The sequence below is a fragment of the Gavia stellata genome, chromosome 1 (assembly GCF_030936135.1).
Source record: "Gavia stellata isolate bGavSte3 chromosome 1, bGavSte3.hap2, whole genome shotgun sequence".
Taxonomy (NCBI): Eukaryota; Metazoa; Chordata; class Aves; order Gaviiformes; family Gaviidae; genus Gavia; species Gavia stellata.
In genome coordinates, this window is record NC_082594.1 from 65,284,072 (window position 1) to 65,297,436 (window position 13,365).

The following is a 13,365-nucleotide window of genomic DNA, read 5'->3' on the forward strand; positions in this document are numbered from 1 at the left end:
AAATTAAAGTCAGATTATTTCAAACATATTTTATTTGCAATGTTGATTTAAAGAGCTGGGATGCAACACCTGAGGAATTACTGCCTATAAGATGTTATTAATGAAAGTAGTTCAACTGTTTGAGTTTTGTTTGTTTCTCAGCAAAGTCAGGAGTGACCACCTTTGTTCACTTCCCACAGGGTGATGGTATCAGAGGTTTCCCAGGTGATCCTGGTTATCCAGGCGAATTGGGCCCAAAGGGCTTTCCAGGAGAAGCAGGCCAGCCGGGTGAAGGATTTCCTGGTCCAAAAGGGTACCGGGGTCCTCCAGGTGACCATGGACAAGATGGAAACCCGGGAATTCCAGGTCTGCCCGGTCTGCCAGGAGAGCCTGGCCAACTAGGTAAGAGACATCACTCTATCTTACATCAAAGCCATGGCAGATCACTACTGAATTGTGTGCAGCATCTGTACAGCACGCTGTTGAAAGGGTATCATTTGGTGGGGGGTTACAAGAGTAAAGAGGGATTGCTTGTATTAGTTGTCCAGAAATCTTGAATAAGGAAATACTTCAGAAGTGCCAGTAGTTTCATGTCAGGTATTGTGTTAGTGCCAGCAAGTAATATCTTTCAGGTTTCAAGCAGTTGGAGGCAATGGAGCAATGTCCTGCCATTGGAGTACTTACAGGTGGTTTTCTCAGGTCTTCCCCATCCAACATAATCTTTTAATTGACCAGAGATAATCATATATCCATCCTTCAGAGGTCTTCATAGTATCTCTGCAGCTTTCTGAGTCCCTTCCAGCATAAGAATACCCAGGCTACATTCACAAGAGCTCAAGCTCAGAGTTTTATTGCTCAACTTCAAGATGCCTGGCAGAATATTCAAGCCTGAGCAGGCACCTGCCAACCCAACACAGTGCATGGGATCCGTAGCCTCCTAACTCTGACAGGGTTAGCTTTCAGGCCTGGATCTAATTAATATATGGGTAGAGAGTTCCAGTATGTTATAGCAAATAGTTTGTGTTGTATGTATGCATAATACATAAGAGAATACATTATCTGATGTTGTAATAGACATTTTGGTTAGAATTGAGAGCACGTTAGAATTTTTCTCTTTTAAATAATAACTGTCTTTTTCCATTCTCTGCTCATAGACTGTGGGCAGGTCACTGAAGACTTTTCTAGAGGAGATGGAACTGAGCCAATATGGTCAGGTACTGTACATATAAATGGCTTGAACATATTTTAATATTTAGTCTTATGCTGCTCTTATGGCTTGATACTTTCTGATGACTGCTTTGGATGCTCTTGATTGTAAACTATTTGAACTTCAGGTCACAATTAACCATGCATATACTGTACATAGCTCTTAAGTAATTTAATCAAATGGAACATATTCTAAAACTATTGCAGTTTTAGCTCTGCAATTCAGAAATTCTTTATTTCATTGCTTCTGAGTGCTTATTGTGACAAAATAATGATTGCCATGCAATCTGTAACAACAGTCCCAGAAATTAGGTGCGCAAGAAAATTTAAGCAACTTTTTTTAAAGAAGAACTTTGAGTGAAGATTTTCAGTGCAATTTGACATATAAAGAAAAAAACCCTTAATTTGTACCAAAAATTGACTTGATTGCTTCAGGGGTATAAATTGCCCACAGGGAAACAAAGTGTCTCTCTTATTCTGAAAAATACAGTCATCCATGAGGTTGGACAACCCTTCCTGTGCTGGTCTAACTGGAGCAGCCACCATAGCCCCTGTAAAATAGGCAGAAGAGCAGCTCTTGGGGTGGAGCTCAGCTTCAGTGCTCCCCTGAAAACACCACCCATGACCAATTATCTTTTTTTAATGAAGAATAACACTTTTTTTAAATTAGGGTTTTGCCTGTTAATTTCATTCACCTGCTTTAATGATGTTGTCTCAACTGCAGGTGCAGAGCTGATGAGAGGCAGCATATGAGCACGTACGGTGTAACTAACCCTCTTTGTTTGCAGGCGCGGGCTGTGTGAGGCCACCAAAGGGATCCCAAGGCAAGCCAGGACTGCCAGGAGCCACAGGTAACATTTTGCCTTCACCTTTGTTTCCCACATACACTACATTTTGAGGGAGATCTTGCCAGATCGATTAAAGTTGAGCCTTAGCAGGCAGCGAGTTTTAGAAATGATAGTGGAGGACAGCGTTAACTTGAAGCTGGCAGAGAGATCCAAGCAGCATGCAGCCCAGGTGGCTGCGCCGTTCCTGAGCTAATTCTGCCTCTGCTAATGAGTGTCAGCCATGAAACAGAAGACAGAAAGGACAACACATTTGCTGTTCTCCACATGCAAGTAAGTGAAAGTATACAGAGAAGATCTACAAGTTTATTGGTAGAGAGTATACTGAGGTCTCTCAGAGCCGACTGGACACCTCACAAGGCAAATCCTGTCCTCTGAGAGCAGGGTGATGAAAAGTTGCAATGGAGGACTGTGGCAGATCCTTCTTACTATTGCTCCTCATGTGATATACAGAGCGCCTTCAGCAAGTGTGAGCCTAAAGTCTTTAACGAGGCTCCGTGTAATGAGCCAGGCTGTCTGACGCAATGCAGTTACACTGTCTGTAGCTATGCACACCTTCCTTGCAGAGCTGGTTCACCCTAGCCCAGAGGGACTATCTGGTGATCCCAGGCCTTCCCAGCACTGAGGGTTCCCCACCTCTTTCCAATAGGAAGAGGAGGTGGGGACAGGGTCTGAAGGACTGTGTGAGATGGAACTGAGAGAAACACAGACAAGGTGTGCTGAGTTGTCATAATGATTGACCTTGAAGAGGGAACCTCTGACCAGCACTGGTAGTTCCTATAAGCTTATGTACTCCCAGCCTGAGCAATAAAGCTGTTTCTCAGTAAATCCTTCCCATCGCCAGCTGGTAAAGGTACTGACAAAACCCATAACTGGGTCTTTCAGAGTTTGGGAAATGTAAAATTCTTTATGCACCCGTTCCTGTGCCCTCTGTGCTTTAGCCAAGGTCAGAGATCTGGACTCTAAATTTTAAGGTCAAGCGCTTTTTTTTCCCAGCACAAGTTTCATTATGGCATGCATGGATTGATAGATTGATTTATCACAGACTAAGGGATCTTAAAAACGAACATTTTATCTCTGTTAAAATATGATGTCTATCTCTGACCTATGTTTCCTTAGTCCTAATGCCTTAGTTTGTTGTTAGGATCAATGCTTCTGAAGGTTGTTTTCTTTGCCATCATTGTAATTTTTTTCTGAGTATGATGATTTGATTATTCTTTCATTCATATGAGCTTGAAGGTTTTTCTTTCATCAAATACAGTCAGACTTAACCCCTAGCTGTAACACTGCTTTAACACAAGTGACACTGTTTTCGTGTGTTTTATATTTTGTACTCCTGGTTAGTTCTTTAACAAAGCTTTCTCTGTCTTTGTCAGCTTATGTGTTTTAGTAATTTTAAGCTTTGTTTTGCATCCCTTCCCTCCAAAAACTGGAAAAGCCCCCTTGCTAAGCCCAGTGCAGAACTGTGTTCGTAGCCACCTTTCAACCTGAGGCAGTTCTGGAGCTTGAAACGCGGGAGGAACAGGACATATTTTACAACTTTTCACAGCTTCTTGTTGTTGTAGCTGTGTCAATCTAGTTTCCTGGAGCATCATTCCTACCCACATTCTCTGGATTGACACAAAAGCACCAACGCCTCCTTTACGCTATTTTCATTGTCTGCTTAGAGTGATGTGGTGTTGTCCACAAGACTTCCCACCTTCTTTTCAGCCAGGATGGAGCTCTGCTATAGACAATCAAGTCTCTCAGTGTCTTAGGGGCTGATGGCACCCAGTATACCAAGCAAGGAGTCATCTTTATAGTCTCATACCCTCATGTCCTCGTGTTCCTTTGAAATTCCTGGCAACATACATACCCCACCCTAAGTTACATCCTAGTTATTCAGTAGTCTCAAGACTTACGTGATTGCTGTTGAATAAAATGTTTAAGTTGTTTTCTGCTTCAAACGTACATCTAAAGTGCTTGCAAGCTAAACATCAGTATAAAATAAAAACTTTTTCTTACTACTGTTTGGCACAACACATTAACACCAACTAACATCGCAGAATGAGTTACTGAAATACGTGGTAAGCAGTGGTTGCATTCTCCATCTGCCACCTTCTTTCTCTAACATGGCTTTTTAATTAGTGCAATACTGAACAGAATGAATGGAAGTCAGTTATTACAGGTGGAAAACAAGACCAAGATGCTATTTGGGTAAGAGGCACATTAGAATTTTTCATAGAGACCTGAAAGCCTAGGATTTTTCCTTTTAATTGCTTTCTGAGAAGTTATTGTTCATATAAGGGAGAGAACAATAGTCCTGTACACCAACTGGGAAAGTACTATTCACAGTGCATGGGCTGTTTATGTGCACCTTATTTGTGGTCTTTTTAAAGTTTCCTTCTCCCCTTCACAAACAACAGCTAAAACTGCAAAAAATCGTGGTTAAATAATGGAAATTCAGAAAACTAAAGTGGAAAAAAATATCAAAATTAAAATGATATTTTCCTTGGGTTTTCATAGTTAGAGGTGGAGAGAAACTTGCTTTCAGTGTAATAAATAAATGAGTTGTAGTTCATGGTGATGCTAAGCAACAACACTTAAAATGTTAAAGCATGTTTTTGACCTTCAAGCCTGAGCTGGGAACTCAAGGAGCTGGGGAGCATAGGGAAATGAAGCATTCCACCGGAATTATTTTCAAAGAACTTTACCAAAAAATCTTGATCTTGGAACACAGTGAATTAATGAGACTCATGTAATAAAACAATTGCATGGAAAAAAAAATTACAAACTTTACGAAAGAATCCTACGAAATGCTTGCAGGTTTTGAGATGTTAAGAAGCAGTAATCTTTGCCCTTACCCAAACGTCAAATACTGCATCGCAAAGAGGCAAGGTCTCATTTTACCTGCCAGGAGATAACTCGGTATGAACATGAGTTCAGTGCCAGAGGAACACTTTTTCAGGGCACAGCCCTTCTTCTGCTACTGAAGCTATAGACCTGTACTGTTACAAATATAGTAAGTAGGCTAGTTAATTTGTATTCAGTTTTTAGGATGATTAGATCTAACCTTTAGCCTTACATTTCTGGTTTGTGGTTATCCAAACCAGCCTGCTCTTGTTCTGTGATGAGTTTAGCAGGGAAGGGAAAAATTTGTTCCTCCTATAGCATCTAATCTGCACCCATTTCTGTTGAGCATTCTTCTTTGACATTGCCTTTTGACCTTAAGGTAAAAGCTTTAATTTACAAAATATTAAAAGTCTTCAAAAGTCTGTGAGACTAATTACTTTCACCCTAGTCGTCTCCTTATCATTAGTCTTTAAGTCAGGTTAATCCATGTTTGTAAGACACTTAGCTTAGATTTTTTGATCCATATCTTGGGATCTTCAATACTGCTGAAGAGCTAGAGTATAGTCCCATTAAATCTTAAAAAAAAGTTTCAACTTTGCATCCAGAAACACATCATGATGGTATTTACCACTACCTTTTCTTACGTTATATGCACATTCCTGTTTCGTTTATTCAGATCACGCTTTCTTACTTTCTTTTATATAATTTAGGTGCAAAAGGTGCAAGAGGATTCCCAGGTGATCCAGGTCCAGTGGGATACCCAGGGCTAAATGGTACACGAGGTGATCCAGGTCGGGAAGGATTCCCAGGTCCTCCAGGTATCTTGAAATAATTAGTCATTCTTTATATACTTTTGACCTCTTTACTACAGTCACTGAAACACAAAAACATGATTCCAGATACATTTTCACTTATCTTCCCTTCCACGTTTGAACAACAAACTATTATACTGCTACTTTTCAAATCCAAAAGGATTTCCTGCAACTTCTATGATGATGAAAAGTAACATAGACACCAACCTTTTAAAATCTACTTTATAGTGCAAAATTATAAATGTGACAGTAAAAATTCATGAAGTTCACATAAAAAAATTCAATAACAAGGTATTTCAGATTCCAGATGGGAAATACTCAGAACGATGATGCATAAAGGAAGAAAATACTAGTGTTAGTATTTCTATTTAACTCTTTCCAGCATTAGTATAAATTAAACAACCTATCATATGCGGAGTACTAGCTACTCACCTTGCCCATAGGCAGCTGTGTTTCCAAACAGTGTTTGCAAGTGTTCAGTGTCTGTCATATTTTATGCTAGTCTGTAATAGGTACAGATTAAGTTCCAGGGCTTCTCTATCTCTCCAAGGTTCCAGGATGTCCAAGACAGATCAATTAATTGCATATATAGTTTATCTGTTCATAGATAGTTAAGTCAGATGAGCCTAAAATAGTGCCACTGCACACACATATAAGCTGCAGTGGGTATGTTCACAGATCATCAGTCAGTCCAGCAAGAGTTACTGCCAGAAACTATCATTTCCCTGTGGCTGACCAGGTTAATTTGGTCAGAGAAACGGGCACTGAGTTTTTTCTGTAACACAATTCAGAAGCCATTGATGCAACTTAATTTAGGAGCTCTTTAGAAATTCTCTCCATCTATCTGTTTTCCAAGTCCTAAATCCTCACAGATACCGAAGTGCTGCAAACTTTCCCAAATCCAGTGCTTAGGTGCTGCTTCGCCCTAAGGCAGCACACAACCAGAAAGTATTCTCTAGGTTCACCTACAGCATCTGTAATAGCAAACGAGAAAGCAAAATAAGAGTTGATGCATGTCCTGGTCAACAGGCAAGGAATGCATCGTAAAACATGGCTCTGTGCAGTGTAAGGCAGGACCACGAACCCCTATTTCCCCTGCTAAGCTCTGCAGAGTGCTCTAAATGCTAAATTAGGGCTGCTATACCATGTGGCTCCCAGACCACAGGGAGGTCAGCACTCAGACCAATTTTTTGCAGTCTTCCACACTGTCGCACCAGTGCTTGGACTTAACTTCCAGTCCAGGTCCAGTTTCCCAGTCCACAAGAAGCCTTTCCCCTGTCACTTGTGGTAACTGGGGCTTCTGCCCTCCAAGTCATTAATCTACAGGGTGGAAGACAGGGACGGTGGCACCCCTTCATCAAGAGCATGAAGTGATGGGCTTTGGCCCCTTGAGATGTGTGGGGAACAGCAACAACAATGACCGATCTGGGCAACTCCCCAGGTCTTCCCAGTTCACCAATATGCATTCACTCCTCATTTATTTTTTCAAATTTGACTCCCTGAAATGTCTTACCCCTGCTGCATATCAAACCAGGTTTTCGTGTGCAGGAACTGGTTTCTGCCCTTGCAGAATAAGACATTTATAAAATGCTGCAATAGCCGTGTCAAAATAGTTGCACAGAAGTAACTGCTTGGAGCTGTGGATCTTTTATCACCCAGGCACCAGGCATCCTGAGGGGTCACCTGTAAGTTTTGCCCATTTCCATGTTTGATCAAATGTTCTTATAAATGCTACATGGTTTAAAAACATTTATGTAACACTTTGTTTGATTCTACAGCTTTCTGCTAAGAACTAGGGGAAATTACAATAATGTAAAAGGCATTATGATGGTGTATCTAGGATTTGAACTCCAACATTTGGAGTGAACCCTGTGATGCTTAGTCCCTGTTTTATTTACAGGTTTTACTGGGATCAGGGGAGACAGGGGCCCGAACGGTTTACCTGGACTGCAGGGACACCCAGGCCTTACAGGAAAATCCGGTGCTCCAGGAGCGGCAGGACTGAAGGGCTTTCCTGGTGATGTTTTAGGAGCAGCAGCAGGTTCCCGAGGGGATGTCGGGCTCCCCGGCTTCCCGGGGTTGAAAGGCATGCCAGGAGATCAAGGAGTACCGGGAATTAGAGGTAACAGCTACTTCAAATAAAGAAATGTTTGACTAAGAGTGTGATATAAATGTAGCCAAACTATAGAGATGTGAGAGTAGTAAGAGACCCTGTTAGGAGGCGTTGGAGGTACTGATGACCCCAGGATCGAATCCCAGTACCTGATGATCTCCCATCCCCTCCACATCTACCTCAACAGTTACCAATATGCCTGGCTCCTCCAAACACCTTCTGGAGATCCATTGCTTATGACCAGCACTCCTTCACATTGCACTACGTGAAATCAGCTACAATAGGATACCAGAGAACAAGAATTTGCTCGTCTTTGTTGTGTTCAGATGTACTGTTAATTTTTCCCACTGTAGTTAAGGGAATGACAATGTAGTAGTTATCCTGACTTTTCACTTACATACTGCATAATACTGAGATTGTTTCCCATGTGAGAAGATGTTTAGCTAATACATGGCTTTGCAGAATAGCACGTTGCACTAGTGCAGAATTTGTAAATTTTAACTAAGAGGACATAGTGTGTAGTAAATGTTAATAAGCCATTTTACCTGGTCAGTCTTTGGGCACTCAGGAACAAGAAGATAACATTATATACTTCTTCATAACTTTAGGGTGTTCATTTTATTTCATTACTTTACAGAGCTTAAAAAACACGCTAAACTCCCTATAGAAAACAGAGAAAAGCATAGTTTCTCTACAAAATCTGACTTTGCCACCCTCTGAATTCTGTGGAGGACTTTCAGAAGCACATGTGGGAATTAAGCATCCCCTGCTATGCAGTTTCAGAGGCATTTGGACACATAGTTAAATTTAGGACTGCTGATTACCCCCTTGCCCTGTTGTAGAAGTGAGAAAGAAGTAGTAATTGTGTAACTAGCTCAAAGCAAGGAGGTCTATCACAGGAACCTGTTTTGGAGATTCTTCTCATGATTTTCAATACAAATAAAAAAAGAAGAGCGTCATCTTATGTGAGTTATTTGAAGTGAGGAGAGCTGGTTTCACCTTCAGTAGAGCCCCAGAATGAAGGAAAGGGATGAAGGCAGCTCTGTGCCACTTGGCAGGTTTGAGAAAAGGCCGAAAACATCACTAACAACTCTGAAAAGGGGAAGAAATTCAAGATAAACCATGGATTGAAACAGGAAAAAAATTATGTGAATTTGTACCTTCCTTCTAAGCATTTCTGTAGAACTAAGTTTTTAGTAATAACAAAAAACAAGTACAGTGAAAAGAAAAAGCATTACTAGTTTGTCTGTTCTTGATTTATTTTACAGTTCTGACAGAATGGCTCCAAAAAAAGCATGTGAATTTTTGTATGAGTCATTTTTTTTTTGTTTTATATGAAGTGGCTAGTAATTCCTTGATATCATCTATGCCACTTAATCTACTAGCCCCTCAGAACAGAGAGCTAAAGCCTGTATTCTTTTGTTGAGAAAACTCACCTTATGTGACCTGTTATAAAGCACACTTAACTACAGTCAAGCCAATGATGTAAAACCTGAATAAAGAGAAGCAGATCCGCTTGGCCTGGATTTTAATTGCCGTGTACTTTTGAGGTCTTGTATGCAGCTGCTTCTCCAATCTGAATGCAAAGCAGGCATTACCTTTTAATTCTTGGCAGCCCCTTTGCTCTTACATTGTAGAGATGTAATTTTTCACCCAGTGCACTAAGTCATGTAGAATCAGGGCCTTTTTGCTTAGGAATTTGTAGGAATCTTGTAACAATGCCTTGTAACAGCCTTACCTGAAAATTTCTGACAATAACACAAAACCAGAACCCACCCTCTGGCTTAAATGTTCCCATTCCTGCCTGTCACATTTTAGAAAAGATATTGAGCATTATTTCAGTGGTTCAGTCAGCTGCTTGATTTGATTCTTACAAAGATGTATGTGATAAAGAGAGAGTTCAGGAATTACAGAATTATTGGGGTTAAAAGTGGAAGAGACCTGCTCCATCAATACCCACCTGGTGAAAATTATTTCCATTAATTTGAAAGAGCCAGTCAACCTTTCCAATGCAAATATTGAGACTGGTAATGTCAATTATTTTAAAACTAATGAACAGTCTTTTAATTTGCCTTTTCTGTTCTCACTGAATTTTCAGAGGAAAAACATACCCTGACAGACTAGTGCATAAACAGAAGTGATACATAATAATCATAATAATCAGCTCTCTAGATATTTCTGCTGTCTAATGCATGATTATGGTATTTTAGGAGCGGATGGTAACCCAGGTTTGCCAGGACCCAAAGGAGATCCAGGGCCTCAAGGTCTCCCTGGTTTGATGGGATTGCCAGGAGCACCAGGGACGCATGGATTCCCAGGGCCACCAGGAAACCCTGGGCCAGATGGCAGGCCGGGCTCTCAAGGACCCCTTGGTGAGGAAGTATTGCTGTCCTGTGTCACTCCTCCTGCCATTTCTCTGTGGCAGGGCAACTGTATGGTTTCCACAGTGGAAAGTTAACCTCGGGGTTGTGGCACATGCCATGCTTTAATTCCCAGCCAGGGAAATGACAGTAATATTGCAGACACTGTGATTGCAAATTGTGCTGGTATCGCAGATGGGAAGTAGGGGTGATGATGGTCTTAACTGGCAGAGCTGCTGCTTTTCCTTCTATAGCCACCTACCAAGTCAGGTCAGAGCTTGCTGGTGGCAGACTGGGAGAAGGGAGCTAGGAAATGGGAGTAATCTTATGGGAAGGGGGCTTAGTAAGAACTAAATTAAAGAGGAGGGCAAGGTCCTGTTGGGAGTGGGTACAGAACCAAGCTGGTAGTGAGACTGGTTTGCATTGATGAGCCGTTTTGTTTTTATAATAATTTCTGCAGATCTTTGCTGAAAAAAATCCTAATTTTCCCCCCTCAACATGAAGCTGGTAGGATAGCAGCTTTTTCCCTCTTGAGCTACCTCGTATGAATTGATCATGTATGTCCAAGGGCTTTTTAATCTCCCTGTTCGCATGTTCACATGGCAGGTCCACCTGGTGCTAGGGGAGAAGATGGTGAGCAAGGTTTTCCTGGCCCCATTGGCCTGAAAGGTCTGTCTGGTGACAAAGGTGAAACAGGTTACCCAGGATTACAAGGTATACCTGGCGTGATGGGTCCTCCTGGCATAAGCGGAATAGACGGCTTTGCAGGAGATAAAGGTGAGCTCTGGACAGCTACTTTGAAAAAAGTAATGTTTCTTAAAGATTTTCTGTGCTGAGATGAACAGGGCACGTTCTACGCTGGGCTACCTCTGTCTCAACCAGAAGAATTAGGGTCATATGCCTAATAGAGTCCAAAATCACTGTCTGTTTTCCCCTGCATTGTGCTTGGCAAAATGCTCGCTTGTGACATGCAGCCCTATTTAGAGGGGCAATGCCCGTTTTATTTCTCCTTTAAAAAAATATACAGTATTTACTCTTTTCTCTTTCCAGAAGTCTTTCCCTTGTCCCAGTCCCACTGGCTCTCAGTGAAATCAAAGAGATGTTTCCCCAAACCTTCACTTTAAAGTTTTCTAAAGCTGGCAGTTGTGTAGTGAGCAATGCCAGACACAAGACCTCTATGTTGACTTTTACTAGGATACTAATCTTATGTAGAGAGAAGGTGAGATTCCTACTTGCCAGCCACAAAACCCCTATGTGTAATGCAAGTTGTCTACATCACACAGGCAGTTTCAACAGGATTCAACTCCATGTGAAGCCAAGTTAAACACAAAGCAGGGGGTGCATGCCTAAAAATGCATGTTGCGATTTCATCAGCTGGAAAGATAGGACTTTTTTCCTAGGACAACTCTGGAGTACTGATCAGCTCTCATCTGAGAGGAATGAAGATGTATTTGTTAGCATGACCCATGTAAAACAGCATCCTCTTGTTTAGAAAAGAGGAGTATGGGAATTTTTGGTGAGAAAGGGGCAGCCAGTCCTAGACCCACGATTTGTATCGCTGCATGTAGAAGAACAGGCTAACTAAGAACCTTGTGTGGAACTAGGTACCTTTCTCTAGCTTATCTGTAGGAGAGGGGTTGAACTGATCTTTCAGAAGAAAACACCAAGTTCTGGTCATCTCCATAACATCTCCCGGCCAGTTGAGGCCAAGTGTTCAGTGTACCCCTGCTCTTCTTCACCTCTCAGAGAGCTTGGGTGCCTGATCTAGAGCTGCAGGTTGCCCTAGGCATCAAGGCACCCAAAAATAGGTACTGCTGTGCTGAAGTTTTCATACCGTTTTAGTCACGCGTTGCTGGTTCACGTTTACTTAGTTTGCAGAAATCTGAGTGAGGTAACGTTTCTCTTCCGCTTCTTTCTTTAAAGGCTCAAGAGGTTCACCTGGCATTGATGGTTTCAAAGGCATGACAGGGCTAAAAGGAAGACCAGGCATCAAGGGAATCAAAGGAGATTTTGGCCTGTCTGGGGCTCCGGGCGATAAAGGCTCACAGGGCGCACGTGGCTTTAAAGGTATTTGCTTATGGGTGGTACCAGTGTGTTTGCTTTTCACATCTGAGAACTATTTTACAAGGACACAGAGACAAAGAAGACACATTTTTCACACGGTAAATTTAGCTCAGACATTCCTCCACCTATTTCACACATGGGCCTCTGGCCGAGAGGCCTGGGTTTTAGGCTCAGGGAAAGGTTACTTCTTTGTGAATCTTTACACAGTTAAGGTTGGAGACAGACATCTCATTATTCAGCTGAGCTCAGATAGTGGCACCTCTGGGCATGTGCAGAACTCAACAGAGCCTTTTCCCAGGAAGCATAAGGTATTCGGGGGAAAAGATTCAGATTTCGCCGCAGTTGCACTGTAAAGGCACTGAAATATTCAGAAATCTAGGCAATTAAGTAGTTATAAACTGATATGTTTCTGATTTTTATCATCATCAGTGAAATGAAAACTGTAACTCAGTCCTCTTTTCTTTACATACAATTATCTTTAAATACATGCTTTACCACAAGGCCAAAATGTTCTTTCTTGGGACACTGAGATAGGTACTTAAGAAAAACCGGTCTGCAAACCAGTTGCAAAACACTGCTCCCAGTAATTCAGGGGAGGTATGAGCAAAAGGCAAGTGTGAAAACAGCCGCTGCAAAGAAAAGTGCAAATACACTTCTTGGTGAAGAAGTGTAAGGCAGTGCATGATCATAGGAGACGAGTCTGGGTGGCTGGCCTCTCTCTGCATGCCACAAAGAACTAAAGACAGTCATATAGTCTATTTGGGTCCTTTCTTCAGGATATTATTTACTGATGTCACCAGTAACCTTCAAATCAAGAAAAGGAACAAAATGACTGGTAACAAATCCAAACACTTTCTTTCACCCAAGGCTTTTTGACTGAGAGTTTCTCTTTCATTGGGACCGACCTACTTTTCTGTGCTTTCTCCAGTGTGCTTTTTTGTTTTTTATAAACACATGATACCTAACTGATCTGCTGAGAGGTAAATTATCTATCACAGAGGAGTCTGAGTCCAGCTCCCCAGGTCTGTATGTACAGAATTTTAACTCAGTTTTCATGTTTTCATATGCTTGACTTTTCTGCTGACACGTTGTATTGACATAGGTAACTTTTTATGCAAGTGGATTTTCCATAGCTTGTGCAAGATTACCTATTA

The 13,365-nt window shown here is 41.6% G+C and overlaps 1 protein-coding gene across 1 annotated transcript in view; it reads left to right on the plus strand.

Moving 5' to 3' along the window:
* Window positions 1-13,365, plus strand: part of COL4A2 (collagen type IV alpha 2 chain) — a 145,975-nt gene that overhangs the window by 116,109 nt on the left and 16,501 nt on the right. The window contains exons 25-32 of the mRNA XM_059827104.1: window positions 180-381; window positions 1,134-1,193; window positions 1,974-2,036; window positions 5,573-5,680; window positions 7,575-7,796; window positions 9,998-10,159; window positions 10,754-10,924; window positions 12,071-12,214. Coding sequence (XP_059683087.1) covers window positions 180-381; window positions 1,134-1,193; window positions 1,974-2,036; window positions 5,573-5,680; window positions 7,575-7,796; window positions 9,998-10,159; window positions 10,754-10,924; window positions 12,071-12,214 — 1,132 coding nt within the window. The remainder of the gene's footprint in view (window positions 1-179; window positions 382-1,133; window positions 1,194-1,973; window positions 2,037-5,572; window positions 5,681-7,574; window positions 7,797-9,997; window positions 10,160-10,753; window positions 10,925-12,070; window positions 12,215-13,365) is intronic.